The sequence below is a fragment of the Notolepis coatsorum genome (assembly GCF_963971535.1).
Source record: "Notolepis coatsorum genome assembly, chromosome: 4".
In the NCBI taxonomy this organism is placed as follows: Eukaryota; Metazoa; Chordata; class Actinopteri; order Aulopiformes; family Paralepididae; genus Notolepis; species Notolepis coatsorum.
In genome coordinates, this window is record NC_140168.1 from 182120569 (window position 1) to 182146144 (window position 25576).

Genomic DNA, 25576 nt, shown 5'->3' on the forward strand with positions numbered 1-25576 from the left:
AGCTAAAAAGAGGTTCATTCAGAGGACGCTACTTTTCAACAACGCAAGCAAGACTTCACTGCCGCCAGAGCCAGGACCCTCCGACGAGCTGCCGCCGCCAGGGAGCAGCTCCAACGCCGCCTCCGACGAGCTGCCGGCGCCGCCGCCAGGGAGCAGCTCCAACGCCGCCTCCGACGAGCTGCCGGCGCCACCGCCAGGGAGCAGCTCCAACGCCGCCTCCGACGAGCTGCCGGATAGCACCAGCGTCAGCGCCGCAAGCAGAACCGGAGCAGCCAAAAGACCAAAAACATATAATTTCCATGAAGAGTGGGAGGAGGCTTACTTTTTTGTTTATTTCAACGCAAAATCAGTCTGTCTGATTTGCAAACAAACCGTGGCTGTGCCGAAAAATGGTAATTTGGAGCTGCATTATACAACGATGCACAAGTGAATGCTTTTAAAAGCAAGCTCACCATGTGGGCGAGAAGGCTGCAACGCAGTGACCTACGCAACTTTCCTCACATGCAAGCAGAACTTCAACGTCAGGGTGAGGACACCGCACAGTTTGATTGCACACATTATGGAGGAGCAAGTTCAAAGCATCTTGTCAGAGTTTGATAAGCGCTTCACAGACTTTTCAATACTTGAACCTGTTGCAAGCTACATGCGTTTTCCATTTGGAACTGTAGATGTGGATGACATCACATCCAAAGTGGCCACACTGTTTAATCTGGACAGCCATGCTGTGGAGAACGAGATCCTCACACTTCAAACTGACATTGAGATTAAAGCCAGGGCAACACAAGGGATGAAGGCAGAGTTCTGGGAGCTACTGCTGCCTGAGAAGTACCCCAACCTCAGGAGATGTGCCATGAACTTAACAGCATTTTTTGGATCAACCTACCTGTGTGAGTCTGCTTTCTCTCACATGAAGATCATCAAGTCCAAGTACAGAACCACATTGACAGATGACCATCTTGTGGACTGCCTGAGGCTTGCAACCAGCTCCTACAACCCAGACTTTGAAAAACTAGCTACCTCTTCCCAGTGCCAGCGTTCTCACTAAGGTAGAGACATTAATAAAAAAAAAAACAAGATAAAGGAGAACTATCAGTGACTGTTGACGGACCTTTTTGTGGAATTGTTTTTTGATTGTATTCCATTTTGCAATGTGACAGCTCTGTTTACACATCATTCCTGTAACTGAGGGGTTACAAAACCCTGACTGTATTAAAGATTGTGATAGATTAAACCACTGCTAGTTATGTACTTTAATTACTGGCCAGACAGTACATCAAATATAGATGGTGAACACTCACAAGAACACGGCATTGACACAGAAATACTATTGGAGGGTAATTTATTATTATTAGGCAACGTTAGGTTACAGAATGAGAATTAGGGTCGCGCTTGTATGGCGAAGAATATACGTAAAGTCAGTCAAGAGCATAAGTCACTAAGAATAGCAGGAATCCTACGATGGGTCTCTAAGCTGACGCCACCTGTTGTATAGTAGCAATTATATAGGGCAACACCGGTACCAACTGGAGACAATGGGTTCCCTCCGGGGTGTAAGGCCTGGAGGGTAGAGGAATGTTCGGGTACTCCGTCTGATTCAACGAGGAATAAAGAGACTCCAGGTACAGGAGTCGGTGCTTGTACTCCCTTGATCAGCAGACAAAAGCAATAGTTGTAATCCAAGATGCTCGACAGCATTGATGACAGCTAACCAGCCCCGTCCACGAGGCAGGCCCAAGTGGTAATCCTCACGAGGTTAAATCCCAAACGATAGTGGAAATCAACGGTGCTCTTCTCCGGTAGTCACGTCCCAAATCAATATAATCCAACCAGGAATGGTTCTGCAATCGCCGACGCCGATTCTCCTGTGCACTATACTTCACATTAAACTAGGTCGAACTTGACGTTACTTCACTAAACTCTGACACTTTTACTATTCTATTCGCACATGTTCTAAACGCACGGTTGCTCACTTCAATGTTACCGAACTTGTCACACTGCTGCTTTAGATGAACTGAATGAACGAAGTGCTGCTGTTTACACCTGCGCCGTATTTATACTTAAGTGAATATCTAGTCCCAACCTCAGTCCTTGTCTCGTATTACTACGCTGACTCTGGGCATGTTCTGACATGCCTGCAGTTGTCTTTGAACTTGCCGTTGGGGGCTTGCGCGTTGGCGCCTGGGGGCGCTGTCCAATAGGAGAGCGAATATTACTCTGGTCTGAACGCAGGTAAAGGGATATTCCGTGTATATATATAAATAATATACAAAGTATATCAAACGATACATATATATATTCAGTTTAATCTGGCCCTTCACAACAATTCCTATTCCCTTTTAATTGTACATATATTTTTGTTTTGATTGTATTGTTCCACTTTTGCAATGTAAACACATGTTTTCTCATGCCCATTGAACTGAGTGCGTGTGTGTTGTCAGTGTGTATGCAGAGTGTGAAATAAACGTGAGAAGTTAGTTACAGTCTTGTCATTCTTGTAATTCCTACACTACACTGTTACAATGATATATAAAATAGCATATTATATTATATACCCATTCAATATGCACATGACAGAAAATATTATATGCCATATAATATTTTCTGTCATGTGCATATTGAATGGGTAATACTATTACTACTAATACTAGCCTTATGCACCTTATGACACTGTGAATATATTTTTCAGTTAGTTAGATAGTAAATTATATTGACCTATTTGTTTACACTGCTTGTGTTGTTTTTACTACCTGTACCCCCCCCCCCCCCCCCTTCCCCCATGCTGCTATTATGCCTGAATTTCCCCAAGGGGATCAATAAAGGAATATCTTATCTTATCTTAGCCGAGAGTAGGACAAATTTGGGCTGGTAGCTCTCGGCTAGGTGGCAAATTAAAAAGTAGATCTTGGTTCAAAAAAGGTTGGGCACCCCTGTACTAAGGGGTTGTTGGTGTACTGGGCGGTTGTGACTGGGAGCGAAGAGCAAACTAAGGATTGCAAAGATGTTCTAGAACAAGATGCCCTTTCCATATCCACCCATGCCGGCACCCACTGACAAAGTCCGTAATGGGAATGACTCCAATAGAGAATACTGTGAATATTTTCAGCCCAATAGTAGGCCAAGAAATTGGGTAGTGCAAAGCCTCCCTGCGATTTAGGCTTCTGGAGAGCCGTTTTATTTATTCGGACTGGGCGTTTATTCCAGATAAAATCTGATATTGCCCTGTCGAGGGCTTTGAAAAATGACTTTGGAATGAAGGTTGGAATATTTTGAAATAAATACAGAAATTTCGATAATGTGTTCATTTTCACAGTATTCACTCTGCCAACAAGTGATAAAGGAAGTGACGACCATCTGATAAAATCCTGCCTAGTGCGCTCCAGTAGAGGGGTGAAGTTGGACGCTATGAGATTAGAATGTTTACGTGTTGTAGGGATGTCCCGATCACGTTTTTCTGCTCCCGATCCGATCCCGATCATGTGATTTTGAGTATCTACCGATACCGATATATCCCGATCCGATCAAAAAAAAATATTTACATTTATTTTAATTTTATTTTTTATTCAACAAACATGACCATGTTCACGTCTTAAACTCATACTGAGGCCTTAGTTTTGGTTTTAAATTGCATATCATCATTAATTTATTTATGGTCACACAGAGCAGAAGAATTTTGCCAAAACAAACCAATAGTATCCAGCTGCAGAACGGCAGACCAGCCACACTCTCAGACCCAAACGCATTTCCTTTGATTTAATTATACATCAAATGATTTATGTCAAGGATTGCAATGCCTCGCTTGAATGAAGTTAACTTTTCACCTGGATCAGGGTGAATGTAATGTGAGAAATTGGGATTACATTTTTTATTTACATTTTTTTTGGGTCTGCCGTTCTGCAGCTGGATACGATTGGTTTGTTTTGGCAAAATTCTTCTGCTCTGTGTGACAATAAATAAATGAATGATGATATGCAATTTAAAACAAAAACTAAGGCCTCAGTATGAGTTTAAGACGTGAACATGGTCATGTTTGTTGAATAAAAAAAAAGAAAAAAAAAAAGGAAAAAATAAATCACGTTTTTTTTCTTCTTTTCAATCCCGATCTTCGGAAAATCACGTGATCGGCCCCGATCCCGATCACGGGATCGGGACAACCCTATTTACGTGTTATCATTATGCCAAGGTAACGGAAGCAGCTTGGGGAAAGCTTGAAGGGGAACATAGAGGGGGAGAGATTTCTAGCCAATGAGTTTATGGGGAAAAGTTCACTCTTGTTTAAATTTAATTTATAACCAGAAAAGACACCAAACTCGTGTAGTATGTGAAGGACACGTGGAAGTGTGGCCACTGGATCCGTGATATACAGCAGGACATCGTCCGCATATAGCAAGATTCTTTGTTCCTGTCCATCTCTAATGATGCCTTGGACGTGGCGGTCCATGCGAAAGGTAATAGCTAGTGGCTCGATCGCTAACGCAAATAATAGTGGAGAGAGAGGGCAACCCTGTCTTGTGCCGCGATGTAGGGGAAAATATTCCGAAGTCACATAATTTGTTCGAACTGATGCCACTGGAGAGGAGTATAAAAGTTTGACCCAGGACACAAATTTCACGCCAAAACCGAATTTTTGCAAAGTATAGAATAAGTAGTCCCATTCAACCCAGTCAAAGGCCTTCTCTGCGTCTAGCGCAACAACGACCTCTGCAACGGGAGACTCGGTGGGGGAGTAAATTATATTCATAAGGCGCCGCAGGTTGAAAAAAGCCATTCTATCCTTCACAAAACCAGACTGATCTGAATGGATAATACTTGGTATAACAGATTCCAGTCGTCGAGCGAGTACCTTTGCCAAGATCTTTGCTTCATTGTTGATGTTGAGGAGAGAAATAGGACGATATGAGCCAGTCTTTCGGGTCCTTATCTTTTTTTAAGAGCAGGGATATTGAGGCTTGGTAGAGAGTCGGAGGGAGCGAGCGGGATTGAAATTATTCTTCAAACATTGAAGGCATAATGGGACATAACTGGGTGGAATATTTTTTTAAGAATTCCACAGGGAACCCGTCTGGGCCTGGGCTTTTCCCACTCTGCATCATAGTTAAAGCCTGTTGAATTTCATCAGCGCTAATGGGCTCTTCCAAAAGCATCATTGAATCATTGTCTATGACTGGTATATCCAAATCTGCGAAAAAACTATTCATGAGAGAGGGGTCTTTAGGGGAATCTGAGGTGTATAGTGAAGAATAAAAAAATTTGAATTGACTATTTATTTCCAATGGGTCCGTATAGATCTCTCCAGTGGCAGAATTAATTTGCGTGATCAAGTTCTGAGCGGTGCAGTGTCTTAGCTGTAGTGCCAGCACTTTGCTAGGTTTGTCACCAAATTCGAAAAAAGACTGGCGTGATTTGAGTAGAAGCTGCTCAGCATGACTGGTGGAGAGGAGGTTCAATTCTGTCTGTAAAGTCACTCTTTCATTATAAAGCGAAGGTGTCGGAGAGACTGAATATGAATGATTTAATTTAAGAATTTGGTCTGAATGTTCAGAGCATCTGCTGTTGCGCAGTTTATTACGTCGAGCACAGTTAGAAATAATTTCTCCACGGAGAAAAGCTTTAAGAGCTTCCCAAATGATGGACATAGACATGCCAGGGGTAGAATTTACCTTGATAAAAAATTTGATCTTAGTGGACAGGAACGACGAGAATGAGTCCTCAGATAGCAATAGTGGATTTAGTCTGCACGGCCTGAATGATGGACATTTGTCCGGGAAGGCTAGCTCTAAGACTATTGCTGCATGGTCTGAAATAACGATGCGATCGTAAGAGCAGGAACGCACTTGAGATAGAAATGTGTTGTTGATAAAAAAATAATCAATTTGAGAATATGTATGATGAACTGGTGAAAAGAAAGAGTACTGTTTGGCAGAGGGGTGAAGGAAGTGCCAGACATCTGAAATACCGTATTGCTTCAGGAAGGACACTATAGCTCTAGCAGTCTGAGATTGTGGAGCTGGATTAGATGATGATCGATCTAAGGCTGGGTTAAGAGCACAATTAAAGTCACCTCCCATAATCAGTTGATTAGAGTTCAGGTCGGGGAGTGAAGAGATAAGTTTATTGATGAAATGCATGTCACCAAAATTGGGGGCATATACGTTGACTAGGACTACCCTTGTGGAATAAAGAGTTCCTGAAACTATAATGAATCTGCCATTAGGGTCAGAGATCACATCAGATGGAGTTAAGGGCGTGTTTTTGTTAATCAGAATGGCTGTAGATTCAGTAGATTTTCTGATCTGCACGGTTTCAGCCAGCTAATCACCCAACCCACAAGGGTATGTGATTCGACACAAACCACCATTGACCTCATTTTGACCTTTGAAGTCCATGATCTCCAATAAAGGGGTGATAGCATGCGGGTTAAGTGATCATTATATGATTTTCTGTACCCGCAAAAAGCTAAAACAGAAGGCCGGCTGTCACAAAACAGTCACATCTAGAGACCTCAAAACTTACTCTAGAGAGGCCTTTAACCTAGAACTGGGGAGCTTGGACTGGTCAGATGAACTCAGTGGTACACAGGTTGAAGAAACATGGCTTGGATTCAAAACCAAATTCACAGCAATACTCAACAACATGGCACCCATAAGAACCACCAGGGTTAAAAATCGCGCTGAGCCATGGATGCACACTGAAATACTGGCCGCTATGAAAACCAGAGACAAAAAATGCTCTGAACTTCAGAAAAGTCAGACAAAGCTTTCCAAAAGCTCAAACAGTGAACTCCAAGCCCACATGGTTGAACTAAAAACTCAAAGAAACAGACTAAGAAATGACGTAAACACCATGATCAGAACCGCAAAAAGAAATTTCATCAACGACAAAACTGAGGAAAACAAAAACAAACCCCGCAAACTTTGGAAATTACTCAATAATCAACTAGGCTGCAGTAAAAAACTTAAAACCAGATTCTCAAACATAAACATAAAGACGGACAACACGCTCATCACAGACAAGCTGGATGTAGCCAATTACTTAAACATCTTCTTCACAAACATAGCCACAACACTGGTAAACAAACTACCCTCCCACTCAGGGCATTATGGGGTAGAACACATAGTAGCATACTACAAAAACCTAGGGGTCCACAAAGATGACTTCAAACTTGAAATGGTAACAACCGATGAGGTACTCAAAAAATTTAGCGCCCTCCAACCTAACAAGGCCACTGGCCATGACAACATCCCCTCCAAATTCCTCAGAGACGCAGCAGCCGCCATCACCCCAGTCATCACACACATAATAAACCTCTCTATAAAACAGGGGCACGTCCCCAAGGACTTCAAAATTGCGAGAGTGACCCCTCTGCACAAAAAGGGCAGCAAATTAGACCCAGGCAACTACCGCCCTGTTTCTATTCTTACCTCCATCTCGAAAGTCATGGAGAAAATAGTCTACGAACAGGTCGAAAAGTACCTGGCGGAAAAAAATCTAATCTACGAATTCCAATCTGGCTTCAGAACGTCCCACTCCACTGACACATGCCTCCTCTATTTGAACGACCACATCAAACAAGAGGTGGACGCGGGCAAATACTGCGGCATGGTCATGCTGGACCTACAAAAGGCCTTCGACACTGTCAATCACTCCATTCTGATGGACAAGCTAAAAGCAATTGGTTTTGATAGCTTATCAGTGAGCTGGATGCAATCCTACCTGGAGGGGAGAGAACAGATGGTAGAGGTAAACGGTACTCGATCCCCCCCCCCCCTCACAGTGAGCTGTGGTGTTCCACAAGGAAGCATACTAGGACCGCTACTCTTCCTAATTTATGCAAATGACATGTCGTCAGCCTGTGACTGCAACTTGTTCCTGTTTGCGGACGACTCAGCCCTGCTGGTCTCTGACAAGAACAAGTTGCAGGTTGAAAAAACCCTCAGCTCGGAACTAGGCAAAATCTGCATATGGCTCGCTGATAAACTATCATTACACATGGGCAAAACAGAGTCCATTCTCTTCGGTTCAAATAACAAACTCAGCAAGACCGACGGCTTCTCAGTTACAGTGGGTGACAATATTGTCACAAGGAAAGACGAAATTACCTACCTGGGTTCTACCTACTTACCTACCATCCTAGAGGCAAATCTTTCCTGTGACAAAATGGCATCCAATGTAATAAAAAAAGTCAACCAACGAACTAGATTCTTGTACCGGATCTCCTCTCTGGTAAACAAGAATACCCTGAAGACTCTGGCAGGAGCACTCATTCAAGGGTACTATGACTATGCGTGCACCTCATGGTACCAAAGCACCTCAAAGGCGCTTAAAACAAAATTACAAACATCACAAAACAAACTGGTCAGACTACTACTTGACCTGAACCCCAGAACCCACCTCACCCCTGCCCACTTTGACAACCTAGGATGGCTTAGAGTAGACGACAGAGTACAGCAACTTGCAATGGGCCTGGTCTACAAGATACACTATACGACCGGGGTGCCCATGTACATGTCAAAATACTTCCCAAAGGTCAGTGAATACCACAACCACTACACCAGAGGAAACTCAACAAATCATGTTAAACCCAGATTCGGCTCAAACAAGGGACTAAACACGTTTCGCAATTATGCCACAACAATGTGGAATGCCCTACCCAAAGCTGTAAAGGAATGTGAATCCCTGCCCACATTCAAAACCGCTCTTAAAGAGCACCTACGGGAGGCTGCAATTCGAAACTGGCCACCGTAAATGCCCAAAACCCCCACCACCTCCTAATAGACAGTCTCCTCCCCACCGCATGTATATATTCCCTCCTCGCCGTATGTATATTTCTCTCCCACCCACCCACCCCCTCCTAATGTACAGTCCCCTCCCCATCATATGTATATACTCTTGTCAGGATCTAGGGGTAACAGTACTGTATATTTGAATACCGTTTATGTCACAAATGTATCAGTACTAAATACCTATATGTCCCTATGCCATAAATGTCATGTATGTTGTGTATGTCATAAATGTCTATATGAATTGAAAATGGGGGACCCTGATGGAAACAAGACAAACGTCTTTCTCAGGTCTGCATCCCCTTAACAATTGTATGTATTGAGCCGTACTGTATTGTACCCATTCTGCAATCTGTTAAATAAAGTTTTCATTCATTCATTCTGTTCCTCTGGCTTTATTCTGAAAACCAGAGTGGAACACTTGACCTACCCAAGCTCTGTGTATTCGACGGTGATCTACTCGCCGGAGGTGAGTTTCTTGCAGAAAGGCGATGCCAACCCTAAGCTGCTGTAAGTGAGTAAGGATCCTAGTACGTTTCAAGGGGTTATTTACACCCTTCACATTCCAACTAATTATGTTAGTATTGCCCCCTGGCCCCTTATTAGGATTAAACACTGGCATAACAAAGTGAAAAAATATTCATGACATTTGAGATGGCAGAGTGGTGGTCCAGGGTGCTTGCTTACAATTAAAGATGAGAAAAAGTTATAATAAGAATAGAAACAAATAGAAAAAAATATTCACTGTGAATATTAGCAAAGGAAAACCAACAAACATGAAACGCCCTCTCACGTCCCAGTGGGGCGTGACTACTCACAGCCATAGTAACACTGACTGTGCCTAGCATTACAGCTAACCTTGTGCACCCTGTGCTCTAAACGAGCCCCCTGTGAGAACTATAATTCTTAATTACACAAAGCAAGAACCGAAAAATAATAATAATAATAATAATAATTAAAAAAAAATAAAAATAAAGAAATTCTCAACACGTGGTCATATATATGTAACTAACTTGGTTAGACAAGACAGGTTTCTAACAGTGTATATACCTAAACCCCTGTTTGGAATCTCATTGTAGTCCACCACCTCAAGAGACAGGTACTGCCTATTTAGACCAGTAGAATATAAGATCTCTCTCTTTGGTTAGAGTTCTATGCCAAGTATATGGGGTATGTTATTTTATAAGAGTGAATAGTGGCACCAAACCTGTCTTTTCCATATAACTAACACACACACACACACACAGGAGCAGGGGCCAGTTGATCACCGCCCTGACACACACATACACCACGTATATAGCTAACTTGAATAAACATGACAAAAATAAATCGCAAGCCTGCAGCCAATTCGGCGCATTTAATGTAATGATAATAAATAATACGATATCCCCAAGAGTGAGGAGACAAAGCAACTCTGAGGTCATGCTCAATGTCCAATCTGTTCCTCTGCTTTGTCTTCAGCTGGACCAGAGCTGAGAAGCCACTTTCACAAAGATAGGTAGTGCAAAAAAAAAGTATATATATATATATATATATATATATATATTATAAATATATATATATATATATATATATAAAAGAAAAACATTTTTTTTTTCTTTTTTTTTTTTTACACACATCCGCAACCCACTCAAAATGGCCCCGCGACCCACCAGTTGAGAAACACTGGTCTAGACTCTAGAGCACCATCCACTACATTTTCCAGAACATCATCTGCAAGCCAGCGTCTGAAAGCTGACTTAGGGCTTGTGTCCATAGCGGACGTTTTATGAGTTGTCAGCTCCTTTCCGTCATTCATTTCTATGCTACAGGCGCGCTCCTTTTCCCAGCGCCGCGCCTCGCATTTATGCGCTCTCGGCGGCAGCGTTTTTGGGCGGAGCGCTCCCAGCGCATAAAGTTGAAACTAGTTCAACTTTTGGAAAGGAGCGCGCTCATCAAGGTAACTTTTTTCGACCGACCAATCAACATCGAGGAAGTGGCGGAGCCGCGGCAGTCGCGAAAAAACTTCCACTATGGACACAAGCCCTTAGAGAGGGCCGAGTTGCTAACCCAGGCTTCCGCTCTAAAACAAAAACGACAACTCAAGGAACAGGAGGCTCTGCTCTCAGCGAAACGGCTAAAACAAAAACGACAACTCGAGGAACAGGAGGCTCTGCTCTCAGCGAAACGGCTAAAACAAAAACAACAACTCGAGGAACAGGAGGCTCTGCTCTTAGCTAGGGAAGAACAGGAGGCTAAGCTAAGAGCAGAGAGAGGAGTTACAGATCCAGGCTGCTTTAGCTGCCTCAGAGGCTAAGTGCAAAGTACTAAAAGAGCACCGGGGCCGGCGAGCCTCATTCAGAGTGTCCCGTGGGGATGGAATGAACTCTTACACAGAAAAGAAGAAGCCCTTCGTATCACAAGCTCACGAGCAGGGTAGGCCTACTGCCCAGGCCGTAGCGAAAATAGAAGAACCTGCTTACAGTAGCAGCTCCAGAGCACCTGGCGGTGCTGCACAGAAAGAACAAGAGCCTCAGCAACAAGAGCCCAAACGAGCCATGGGGGATTTCCCAGTGAAGCAACAAACCCATGCTACTCTGCCCCCTCAACAGATTCCTATATTCAAGGGAGACCCTATGGGGTACGGGCTATTCATCAGGGCCTTTGAACATGGAGTGGAGGACAAGACAGATAGTAACAGAGACCGGCTGTACTTCATGGAGCAGTACACGGATGGGCAGCCAAGAGAGTTGATAAGAAGTTGTCTTCACATGGAACCAGAGCGAGGCTATCACGAGGTAAGAAGGCTCTTGAAGAAGCATTTTGGAAATGGATACAAGATCTCAATGGCGTAGACAAGGCACTGAACTGGCCTACTATCAAGTGCGATGACGGAGAGGCGCTCCACTCCTTTGGCCTCTATCTCACTGGATGCCTCAACGCTATGGCTGACGTGGAGTACATGCAGGAGCTTGACAGCATATCAAATATGCGTGCCATGACAGCCAAGCTTCCGTACAAGCACAGGGGCGGGGAAGAAGAGGGCGAAGCTAGTTCTATGGTCAGTGGATGCATCAATGCAGAAACGAGGACCTGCAGAGCTACTGGGGCCGGCAACGTCGAAAGCATCTTGGCTATCGTTCCGGTCCACATCAAAGCCAAGAACGGCAACAAGATGGTGGCTACCTACGCGTTCCTCGCTTTCGGCACAGAGAAGTTGATGGCAGCGCTTAACGTCACCGGCAGGAAGACAAGTATCCTGCTAAAGACCATGGGAGGCGAGCAGGTCGTGAGCAGCCAGATGGTGTCTGGTTTCGCTTGGATAGTGACCACTTCCTAGAGCTACCCAACACCTTCTCTCAGAAGTCAATACCTGCTCGTAAACAGAACATCCCACTGCAAGAGGAAGTCGATAAGTGGCCCTATCTCAGTGAAGTGCAAATACCGAGGATCCAGGCGGAGATAGGCCTTCTCATCGGGACTGACGTACCCGAGGCAATGGAACCATGGCAGGTGGTACCCAGCGTGAAAGAAGCGCCATACGCGGTGAGAACGCGATTGGGCTGGTTCGTCAATGGCCCCCTCAGAGGAGAAGATGGCCATGAAACCACCAGTGGTCTCATACAAGTCACGTCCAACTGCACATCCGTGGCCACGCTAGATGAACTTTGGAGTCAACAGGTCAAGAACGATTTCCCAGAGTGTCAAGACGACCGGCATGAGAAGTCGAGGGACGACATCCAGTTTCTGGAACTGGTCTCGCAGTCCGTGAAACTTACAGAGGGACACTACAGCATCGGCCTACCAGTGAGGAACGGTCTTCAAGATGCCGAACAACAGAAGAGTAGCTGAATAGCGAGCTCTCAACTTAAAGGGGACATGTACTATAAATGTCATTTTTCAGTCTCTAGCATTGTATTATAGTAATAGGAGTTAGTATCAATGTGTTTTAGTGTCTAAATACCATATTGGCGGATTGCTCTGATTCAGCTCAGATAATTTCCTGCTCCAGTAAATTAGTCCATCCTGATTTGAAGGCCTGAGTCACGTCATTCAGGCTCTGGGTAGAAGACAGTGATGTGATTGGCTCTGTGGTTGTAGCTAATGCCCGCCCACAATCTACCTAGACGATACACGCAGACTAGACAGCGAGTGGAAAAACCACTTCCTCATACTGCGAGGCAGTGAAACCCGACACCTCTGCATACTCTGGAGAGAGAGAGAGAGGGAGAGAGAGAGAGAGAGGGAGAGAGGGAGACAGAGAGAGAGAGGGAGGGAGCACTTGGGGGGGGGGGACCTGCCGCGCCACACGGGAGAGGGGAGGAAGGGAGGCCCCCCCCCCCCACACAAGCTGCCGCAGGGAGAAAAAACGTGTGTAAAGTTGCCCAAATAGTGCTAGGAATAGCAGTACATGTCCCCTTTTTTTTTTTTTTTTTTAAACTTTGGCCATTCCCCTGGCTCTTTTATGTGTTTATCACATTTATACTGGTCAAGGATGACCGACAGAAACAGGCTGAAAGGGTTCAGATGGGGGGGAAGACACTCTGGGAAAGGCACGGCTGCAGTCGGGATTCGAACTCGCTAAGCCCCAGATCCGTGACGAGCACGGTTGTCCACGGCGCTGAAATAGCGCTTGCGGTACGTGGTGAGCTACTGGAGCTCCCCTGTACATGTCCCCTTTAAAGAAGAGGTTCACGAAGAATCCCCAGTTCCACGCCGTTTACTCAGTGTTCGTCGACGACTGGATCGCGAAGGGCTACGCAGTCAAGGTTCCCAGTGAGGAGCTCAGCCGCCGCTATGGAAACGTTTGGTACTTGCCACACCATGGCGTGTACCATGCCAAGAAGAAGAAGAGCCGCAGGGTGTTCGACTGTGGGGCATCATTCCAAGGCACCACCTTGAACAACCAGCTGCTACAGGGGCGAACAGGAGCGAATCGAGTGGAGACCATCTTGAAGCCGTCAGAAGTAGGACAGTGGCGGTATGTAGATACTGCAACAAATTCGGCTGACAATGCGTAGAGAGGACTCAATGTAGAATCATTCCTGCGCAATGAGACTTGGATACAGGGGCCGGAATTCCTCACCAAGCCCGAAGAGGAAGGGCCTCAGAAACCAGAACACCATGGGGACCTAACCACGGAGGACCCAGAAGTAGAGAACGCCGTGGTCAGCACGACTGCAGCTGAAGACCAGTTTGACACAGTTCAGCAGTTCCTGGAATATTACTCCAACTGGAACCGTCTCAAGAAGGCAGCCGGTTGGATGCTGAAGCTTAGAAGCACTCTGCTGAGGCTGGGTCGCCAGAGAAAGGAGATGAATGCTTCGCTCACACAGTCTGAGGTACAGACACAGATGGAGATCTTCAATGCAAGCCTGGAGAAGACCAACCTCACTGTGGAGAATATAAAGGAAGCAGAGCTTGAGATCTTCGTGAAGAAGCTGCATGAGGCGGTGGTAAAGACCGTTCTCCTACGGTGTGCCATGTACTAGTGACCTCTGGCACCAGGTATTGGTTATCCAGCAGCAGAGACACTTATCAGTTAAAATAGTGTTTGGTTTAGCTCCTTGTATTTTAGTAGTTAGTAATTGTCTCTAGATTAGAAGGACAATTAGGGGCCGGTGTAAGAGCCAAAGCTATATATTTAGGTTATTGTATTATATGAATGTTTAATATTGATTGGATTTAGATAAAGTCATTGAACCGGCGTATTTGTCATAATAGAACATTCTAGAACATTTGTGATGTCACAGTATGATGTCATGGTCGAACATAGAACATTCTAGAACCTTGGTGAGGTCACAGTATGACGTCATGATAGAACGTTCTGGAACATTCGTGATGTCACCGTATGATGTCATAACCGAACATTCTAGAACATTTGGGTCTCTATATATATCCCACAATTCTCTCTCTCTCTGGCAGTAGTAACTTGAACAGGACTGAACAGGACTGAACGGATGGACTCAACAACCAAGACTGGAGCCTGCATTTCTCAACCAAGGTGCCAAGCCTTCCGGTTTGCTGTGGATAGAGCCAGCAAGTGGATTTACGGCTTTCCAGTGTGGAGGAATTTTCATGTGTCGAGTCGGCGGTGATTTGAGGCGCCGATGGACGGGCTATTAATAGACTTGTTTTGCTGCTGCGAATGTCTCGAGTTGACGTCGTCATCAGTCCGCGCACGTTCTTCTACGCACCAGTGCATAGATTATTATATTCCACCAGGGGGCAACCTACCGCCACTTATAAGAATGGAACTAACAGTTAGCCAGAGCAAGCGGTGTATCCCATGTCCCTAAAATACTCCGTTCCGCCACAATACATTGCAACGGCGTCCACCGCATACCCCACACTACTCTAACCGTGGCCTCAGAATTCACGCCACACACTCACTCCGCACGTAAACTATAAAATAGCGGCGTGCAAGCTAATTATCCTAGCCAGCCTTGTTTCCAATGTACTATCACCCTAAAATACTCCGTTCCGCCCCAATACATTGCAACGACGTCCACCGCATACCCCACACTACTCTAACCGTGGCCTCAGAATTCACGCCACACACCCACTCCGCACGTAAACTATAAAATAGCGGCGTGCAAGCTAATGATCCTAGCCAGCCTTGTTTACTACTAGAGTCCTACCTCTCTACCCAGAGGTGCACCGCGGGTCTCCTTCGCTGTCGGCCATCTCCTTCACTGATTGGTTGTTAGTGCGTGTGCTCATATCCAAGCTTGGAAAATCGATATATCGAAACTTTGCGACCACGTTTCATGTTTATTTCGAGGAAATAATTTATCGCGATAGTTATCGTTATCGTTTTATCGCCCAGCCCTATTGTATAGTATAGCATTGTATAGTAGTGTACAGAAGACCCAGTGCCTCATCCGTAGCTAACATTGTATTGCACTATCGCAGGATCTTAGCATGTCTTTTACCATGCTTTTGTAAACTTTATGTACATTATACCTGTTGTCTTATTCTTATTACTTGTATTATTGCACAAATGTCTTATTCTTATTCCTTTTTTATTACTTGTATTATTGCACAATCGCTGCGGGCATGACCTCCCGCATTTCACTGTATGCCGTGACAAATAAAACTCTTGACTTGACTTGTTACTACTATACTACTACCTATCATGCTAATAATGTCTACACTACTATGCACTCAAGAGTGTAACACTCAAGTTCGACACTATTTGACAAACAATGCCACTGACCCTTAGCTTCCAGAGATGTATGTTTATGTTTATTAAAGGATCCCCATTAGAGACACATGAAAGAGCCTCTAGTATTCCTGGGATCCTGGACAAAACAAATACAATACAAATGTACAACTAAAAATAAAAATAAAGCAATTATTTTTTAATGAATGCAAATTCACATTATAAAATCAAATCTAACATTCCAGTCAAAAAAATAATAATACAGATAACAGTTACATACTTGACAAGTTTGCAAGATATCTCTTAACACATCCGGTGCCGGAAACGTAGATCTACGTTTTTCTCACGGTATTTCTTTTAAATCGCTATTGCCATTCATAATTCAGCGGGGCACCTTGTGCATACTGTTCCGAGTGTGTCTGAGCTGGCAGACGGTCTTATACCGCCCTCTAACGCCTTCGGCCATTATTGCACTCCATTAAGAACGGGGTAGTTTATTTTCTCTAGCTGCGGCGTAGGGGCGGGTCCTAAACACTCCGGCAAAACACACGCTTGTAGGGATGGTTTGGACAACTGACCCCGCCCGCCCGTTCATGGTGCAATGCCCAACAACGTCGGAGACAGGATCGCTGAGGATAACTGGAATGGCGATCAGATAATTGGATTCTTTTTTTTGCATTACATCAGATACAAGGTAAGAACACTATATATAAATTTGATAGTTGATCTGATATTTATTTCTACTTCTACCCCGATCAACGCTGTCTCTGTGTTTTATGTGTGTGGCTGTGCCGTTGGGTGCAGGAGGGGGGGGCTGTTTTCGCGTCTTTTTCCTGGAATGACTCAGAAGCACCCAAACTATATTCCTATTCAAAACGGTATCAAACGGAAATGTACGGATGAAAAAATTATCCGTTTTTTGCACGTTGACTGGAAGCAACTCACTGACACTCGACGCCGTTATTAGACCCAGCTATACTATAAAATATAGGTTTAGCTCTACAAACTACAACTACGTTTACATGGGGTTAATGGACGGCAAGGCCAGGGCCCTATTCCCCGTGCCTGGTTCAACTATGTCGATCAAAGGTCCCATTATCCAGATTCAATTAACCCGATGTTTGAATCCGGGCTTTCCCTGTTCCTCGAACGCTGATTCAGTCTCGTTAATTCGAACCAGACTTGATACTCAGGATAATTGCGCGTGGCCGCCTCACCTGAAAAGACAGCAGGTGACGTGTCGATCGCAGAAATCCTGATTTTCTAACGGCATTGATTGATTGATTGAAAACTTTATTAACAGATTGCAGAATGGGTACAATACAGTACGGCTCAATAGCCTCGCCGACAAGTTAAATGCATAATCTATAGCAGGGGTAGGCAACCCTAGGCACGCGTGCCTGCATAGGCACGCGGGGGCATTTGCATAGGCACAGGGGGCAGCATTTAAAAAAATAAAAAATAAATAAATGAAAATTATATATATATATATTTTATTATATATTTTTTTTTTAATATTAGTGAAATATTTTTCACTGTTGTCGCATTTATCTTGTTGAAATCCTCCCACAGGTTCTTTTTACTACCACATATTTAATTGAGACCCTTTATTTGTTTATTATTTCAATTTAGCTGGAAATGGCTACATCATTCAGTAACATTTGCAGAGCCTTATAACAAAAACATTATTATGGTCACCATTGTGACCAGTGGGATTAATCAACAAATTGTATTATTTATTTTTCTATTTCATTGAACATTGCACATGTTAAAAGCAATTTTTTTTTACTCAAAATGTGAGTATTACCAAGTCAACTTGTGTTCTTAAAACAATGACAATAAACATAGTTTTATTAGGTTGAAATAATGTGGTTGTGTACTTATTTTTCTGTTAACTTATTATGGTTTGAAAACTGAAAACCTTAATGCACAGTAACTGAACTCAATATTTTTAAGTTCTGGTAACTTATTATTATATATTTTTTTACAGTGTAGTCTTGCGATCAATCAAAACTTATTTACACGATATACCTCACATTCACCCTCCATTCACATCCTGGTGTTCTCCATTAGGCCTGTAGGTGGAGCTATGACAGCACACGTACAGTACACACACCAATGGTGTGTGATGTGTCCAAAAATGAATGGGCAAATGTGAGTGAAATGGTCGCACTGTATGCAGCTGTTTGTCTGCATTGCATCCCCCCCCCCAACTCAGATGTAGGGTTGATACAACCATCATAATAATATTGTTAATAATAACAATAACAATAATGATGTAATAATGTAAAAAATTTCATTAAAAAGACCTGATTATGAGAAAAGAAAATTACGATGCATGGAATATTGTTGAGGCACACTAGTTACAACTATATTTCAAACAGGCACTCCATGTCAAAAAGGTTGCTGACCCCTGATCTATAGGCTAATTTTAAGTCCCTCATTACCCCAATCAATCAGATTATATTTCTTTAAATGTGCCTGCTGGCAGTAGGCTTAATGGAATGAATAATCAAATGAGATCTTGCTAGCGAAAATAATTAGTTAAACTCTTTCAGAATAAGTAAGACAAAAACAAGCCCAAAGAGTATCTAATTGATACGAATTAATAGATACTTATGAGGATATCTGTACTGTATGTGCTTAGGCATCATGTACTATATAAATACATGGTTCCCAAAGTTTTCAAGGCGCGACCCCCGAAATAACGTGTCAGAGAGGCTTGGAGGGAGGCTATACAGTTTCACTATTAATCAGGTTTTAATCTGTTTTGGACATCATCCATACATGCATTGAATTGATTAACCTTTGGTTTATACCAGTGACACCAGTCATGTTAATCACCTTCTTGTTCTTCATCAGATAACACTAACAGTGCTTGAACAGATAAATGCATTTTCTCAAATTCATTCATGAAAAAATCAAAAGGCCTGCAATTGCTCATTCATTTTCTCAAGTCACGTCATCAAATCAAACAGCGCATCTCCTCAAACATTTTAATCCCAGTTACAATATCACAATAACGTGTGACTGACAGTGATACAATTCAACAATCCACATATTCAGATTCGTCGTAATTCATATCCACAATCCACGCATGAAGACGCTTCAATTTATGCTTGAATGAAACACAATCCGGGCTCAAATACATCCACAGCCGAGAATATGAAACTAATCAGAGCTAAATGCCGGATAGGTTTCATTCATTAAAAACATCCCAGCGGGATTCACATTTGCAATGCTCCGACGTTATTAAAATAACCACAGTGTGTATATCGCACCTCACAAGCGCTGTATATATGACGTGCATTATTTAGGACAAAGTAAATTCATTATCAGCATTTTAGGTATATTATTTTACATTTCAAAAGCCCCCTCTAGAAAAACGAAGCACAAAAACATAATTCAGAATGGTATAATGGGATCTAGACTGAGAATTATTTCAGGAAGGGAGCTGGCATTTCTTTGCGAGGGCGTGGCCATGCAGTTTATCCAGCTAACTGAACTAAACCCTGCCCTCGACCAGGTTCAAACTTTTTGATCTGTTGCCATAGTGATTTAGAAAATCACACGTCGGTGAACCGAAAGGTCTAGTTTAAGTCAAGTTATCCTTTTTTTTTGTATTTTATTTTTTTATTATTTTTTAAACACACATATAAACAAACATGACAACACACGATAAGATACACAAGCATTAATACACAGTGTATATCCAACGAAATTACCATTTATACCAATGTCTTATACAGGATATACCCCTAATACCTGTTATCTAAAAACCTACACACACATGCTCCAGCTCGAACCCCCCCCCTCCCGGACCCCTCTTTGGATAGTACCTCCATTATCCCTCGCTCCTAACCTGACACTACCATTATAAGCTAGCTTTTATTCTCTCCACCACTTCTAACCACATTGTCATTTTGGATTCATTGAGACCCAGAATTCTTGCTGTAGATATTTCTTGATAAATCACATCGAGATATGTAAGAAACCAAACTTTCCGGCAAATTTTTTCCGGTTGAAACCAGCGTGATGCGATCAACTTTTTAGCTACTGTGATACCCGATAAAACCAATCTCGTTAGCTGTGGATGTACTGCAAACTCAAAAACATCATTCAATAGTAATACAGAGGGGTGTACAGGTATATTCCAAGATAAGAGTTTTGATAATTGTTGAGTCACATCTTTCCAGAATATCTTAACTGGTGGGCAGTCCCAGTACATGTGCAGTACAGTCAAGTTATCCTGAAAATGATCCGGCTAACTCAGTTAGCCAGGTACGAGGAACAGGGCCCAGGTCACTTCCCGGAAGGGGCATGGCACTCAATGTGTTCATAATATATATTTTGAAAGTCATTTTGATATGTATTGTAGATAAGATGTTTTTCAGCAGAGCAATTCTTGACTAAAAGAGTCAGCTAAATGTAAATGTCTGTTATACATCACAGCTAAAGCAGTTGCTACCCTCCGTTTCCAATTATATTTCCATATATCACGGCCGTCTGTTATACATCACAGCTAAAGCAGTTGCTACCCTCCGTTTCCAATTATATTTCCATATATCACGGCCGGTCATGGGTTATCACTTGATTATTCCTAGGATTCAATCGCAGACTTCTTGGTAGGCAAACAAAGAGGCAATTGTAATCAAATAACGGGTCATTATCATTAATTATACCAGGGCCTGGGCAGGGCCGGACTGGGGAAATAATTCATACCGGGAGATATAGCACGAAATATAGCCCCAATCAGGCCACTTTTTAAGGTGGTGAATTTTAGTGCATATGAATCACAAACTAATGAGCCAACAATTGCTTAGAAATGTACTGTTATGAACTTCAAATAAAACTGTTGTGGCACTAGCAATCCTACTCTCTCCACCTTCAAAAAGAAAAAAGCAAGAGCACAACATATTTTTCTATTTACTATTATAATACAGTTAACCACTCTCTCCACCTATTCAAACAGAGCAAGAGCACAATACCATATTCAATTTACTGATGCACTACCCATCAACAGTTAAAATAGCCCTTTACACAAACATTAAATAACAGACCTTTCATTACAATACTATAATAACAGTAGCCACTGCCAGAATAGTGACACATGTATCGTGTGTGGTGAGCACACACATGCATGCACAACGAAGACAGAAGATTGCGTTGTCTCAATCATTTTAACTATAAAATGAGCTCAAAGTATGAGCTCACTGACTGAAATTTCCAACAAAAAGCATCAATTGTCAAATAATATTGATCACATTAACTAGACTAGATGTTTTTGAGGAAATTAGAAAGGGAACAACAACTTAACCCTTGTGTCTGATCAGATTCTTATTTTTTTGATAACTTTGTAGTGATTATGTTTGTAGCCAATGTGGCAAAGGTGTGTAATCTTTGAATTATCTTGGAATTATTTTGACTCTCTTTCATAAATTGTTTATTCAACTTCAGCCCCAATCATAACCACAACATATTGTTTTTTGTAATGTCAGATTTATTGTTTTTTGTAATGTCAGATTTAACAACTCCTTTCAGAAAAGTGGGAGTGTGCCATCTGCCATTCCATTCGCCGCCTCCGCTGTCAATCAGTTGTATTGCCTGGTCCCGCCTCCACCAAGCACAAGCGGCAGCACGGCTCCATTGTGTGTGTGTGATCCGCGTGAGGGAGAGAGAGTCAGATAGTTCTCCAACTCTGTCGCAGACAGTGAAATCCTGGTTGTTCCCCACCCACCTAGGTTATCTAACTATCGCGCCGCGCCGCAACTAGAAACAATGGCCTGGCAAAAAAAAATTTAAAATTAATAATATTTATTTTTATTTTATTTTTATCTGTGCAGGCCAGGCCACCGGGAAAACTCCCGGTGCTCCCGATGGCCAGTCAGGGCCTGGGCCTGGGTGAATACTCTATTCTGATTGGCACAGCTAACCGTTTTAATACACACGTAGTTGGGCTAATCACCTTCTGAATTACGGTAATATGCTACCAACCTTCACTTCATAATTCCTTCACTTATCATCCACTACCCAACCTTCACTTCCTAATCCCTTCACTTATCATCCGCTACCCAACCTTCACTTCCTAATCCCTTCACTTCACTTATCATCCGCCATCATCCTTCGTTTTCATTGGCTTACATGTCGTGACCTCACACAGCACCAACTGAGGATCTCCGCATCTCAAACATCTCACCATCTCAAAGATGACAGAGCATAAATATGCAGCAGCATCCCCTGGTTGGTTATTACTTGATGTTTTTTATTTTAATTTTTTTTGGCAATATTTGAGGAGCCTAATAATGGGGACTTTCATTCATCATTGTAAAACACATGCCTGTTTCACAAGGAACATATAAAAGTTGCATACACCTTGCTGTTTTACAGAGGCGGTCAGTGGACCCCGTCAGTAGCACTGATGATGGGAGCTAACGTTAGACGTTAATAGTATATAGTGTCTCTGCTTCAAGGTTTACAACAATGTTGCCGACCAGGTAGGTTGTTTTTGTTTTGCACTGCAGGTTTTACACACGTATAGCTATTTTGCAATTAAGCTCATGTCTTAAGGCTCACAGAGTCGGGCGTACTGTGAGCAGACCGGACTCCGCGCGACATGTTGACTCCAGTCATTTGAGTTTTCATAGTCGAGTGTACCACCGCGTACCAATTTCCTACATTTCTCGTGCCAGTTTACTACATTTCCCACTATCCTTGCGCGCCGTTTACACTTTTCATTTAGAAAAGCCATTCAAACTTCTCAAGTTTCTTCAGATGATGAAAAAAATACATGGTCAAAATGTATATGAATCGGAATGGATAACGATTAGCGATAGTAATAATTTTTATTTACCTGCTCAATCCTACCCATAGATCCTGCCCTACTCTCTTGGCACGGAGTGAGTGTTCAGAGTAAAATGCAGACCGGTGTCATATTTAACACTTTGAGTGCCACGGACGCTATAAGTCGTTAGTTCATGCCGCCAGTTGAATGCCAGCAACACTATATTGCGTTTGTTTGTCGTTTTTTATTATTATTAGCGATTTGAATTAATATTTCATCAATCGAGCCTCACGCTAGTGCTGCAGACTCTCTCTGAGCTCCATTGGGAAAATACCGCCCCCTATCGTCTCTCCCTGTGTAACTGCACCCCATTGGATTAGACTGATGGGGGGGGGGGGGGGGGGGGGTGTCCAGTTTCCTCATTTTACTTATCCGGCAAGTCATCTGAAGAGACCGAAGTGATTGCCGAGCCGGAAAACAACGTGGAATACATATTTACAGTACCCAGCGCTTAATCAATAAACGCGATCGATATTTGGAATGGCGATCAGGAATTGGAATAATCTTTTTGGAGAACATCTGATACGAGGTAAGGAATCTATTTTACCAGTCTTGGGGTAATCGGATCTGTTTTCACCTATATATCAGCGTTTGCCCCATGTGTGTGTGTGTGTGTGTGTGCGCGCGCTGATCAGGAAATGAGAGAATAGATGTTTCAGGTCGCTTCTCTAGCGTGCATAAGTACACATATCGATAATCTAGCGTTTATTTGAAAACGATTCATAAATAGGCCTAAAAATGAGTTTTTTGTGTATTCCAGAATATTCCAGTAAATGCCGTTTATCACGGAATCTTTATATTTTCCTGAAACTTTCAAGAAAACGAGGGCTTTTCAAAATGCTATAAAACGGAAATGAACCGATTAAAAAACAATCCGTTTCGACAATGTTGACTGCAAACAAGTCATTGATAAGCGACGGGCAGATTAGACACATAGCCATAATTTAAGACATAGTTTATGCGTTTAGAGCGCTATCATTGAAGTGAGTGGTGGCATTCAACAGTGGTAAGGCGCACCGCATTGCTGGTAATCAAAGTGTTAATGCAGGTCGATGTCAACCAACTCGCCAAGCAGCCTTTTGTGTGACACCGGTGAGCGACGCGGACGTCCGCGCGGTTAGAAATGTTTAGGTCTCTGCGGGAGCCTTTACTTCTCCAGCCTACCCCCCCCCCCCCCCCCCCCCCCCCCCATGGCCCCCCGGCCCCACTACTCACACCAGGAGGTTCCATCTGTGACGTCCAGCTGTACGGCCTGCCTGGCCATGTCCACACTCTTCATCACATCTCCACAACCTGGCAGTTGTCTCAGCACCATGGATAGGCTGCGCAGAGACACCTTGTTGTTACTCTGCAAGGTAGGAGACAGAGAGATAGAGAGACACCTTGTTGTTACTCTGCAAGGTAGGAGACAGGGACACCTTGTTACTCGCAAGGTAGGAGACAGAGAGAGAGAGAGACAGGGACACCTTGTCCTTACTCTGCAGGATAGGAGACAGAAACACCCAAGGCCCAATCCCAATTAAATACAAACTGTGGGGAATAAGCATGTAATTAAGTGGTTGAGTCTAAATGGTCCTCAACGTCGGCCTCGTGTGTGTATGAGTACCGCGTCTATACTTTCCGTAGCCGCATTTCTGCAGGACGCTCTCTGATTGGCCGATGTCAGTTTCTACACTGGTTAGGCTTAGGCACTCTTTCGAAGTAGGTTAAGGTTAGAGTTTGTCTTAGAGCGTGACGGCAAGTTCTTTCGACGGTTAAGCTTAGGCACTCTTTCGAAGTTGGTTAAGGTTAGAGTTTGTCTTAGAGCATGGCGATAGAACACCAGGTAGTTTGCAGGCTGTTCGACGTGGAAATGGGCAAAGACACAGCTCTTCACGCGATTGGGCAAACATGTCAGTGGCCAATCAGAGAGCGTCAGTCAGTGGCCAATCAGAGAGCGTCCTGCAGAAATGCGGCTACGGAAAGTATAGACGCATGAGTACCTAGGAGGAAGATGTCTACCTGCTGCAGGGCGCCGGTGAAGCAGTCCTTGGCGGCGGTCAGGTCTCCTTTCTTCCAGTACTGCTCCCCCAGGGTGTTCCAGCCTTCCACCAGGCCGGGCTCCAGCTTCACAGCCCTGGAGAGGTACTCCTCCGCCGTGGCACTGAAGGCCGAAGCTACGTTCAGACATCGGCCCTTCTGGAGCAGAAACTCTGCGTTGTGTTTAAATACCTCTGGAGGAGATGGACGAAACGGCACCGAAACACCTCGGTCTGGTCAGAGGAATACTTTTCAGATTAATGATAATATACAAAACATCAGCAACAAACGCAGGTTTCTGCCTGTAGATGAATTTGGAAATGCTGGTTATTCTGTTCTTCCTCACGGACTATATTTGACTTTTCTCGTCGCAGGACCCAGGCTTATTAAGACATAATTGCAAACATACTACTGCAGTCCTTTGGGGAGCCACCAGGAGAACGCCTGTGATCTACGGTCTCGGCCCATGGTTTAAGAAAACAGCCTGTACAGGATTCTGGATTTTAAATAAACATTTGTGGTTTTCATGAAATATGCCAAAAACAAACCCTCCCTCGTTGATTTTAAATTGACTGATTAAATCTACTTCAGTCACAATGGGGAGATGTAGATAGTGAGGAGGAGACAAGTCAACCATACATTCCTCAGCCTTGAGAGGTGGAATACTTTTTTTTTTTTTTTTTTTTTTATAAATGTATTTCAGATTGTATTTTTTACAGGGACAAGTAAATGGTGCATTTATTATAATGCTTTTATCCAAAATAATTTTTACCCATTCACTCACATACCGACGGT

The 25576-nt window shown here is 43.3% G+C and overlaps 1 protein-coding gene across 2 annotated transcripts in view; it reads right to left on the reverse strand.

Moving 5' to 3' along the window:
* ttc5 (tetratricopeptide repeat domain 5) overlaps positions 1–25576 on the reverse strand; it is a 41699-nt gene that overhangs the window by 14549 nt on the left and 1574 nt on the right. The window contains exons 3-4 of one of the 2 annotated variants that reach the window (XM_084312737.1): positions 24764–24975; positions 23978–24110 (exon numbers count right to left, since the gene is read on the reverse strand). In XM_084312737.1, the coding sequence (XP_084168863.1) occupies positions 23978–24110; positions 24764–24975 (345 nt within the window). Of the gene's footprint in view, positions 1–23977; positions 24111–24763; positions 25015–25576 lie in introns of both variants that reach the window. The other variant, XM_084312736.1, reaches the window with a different exon arrangement.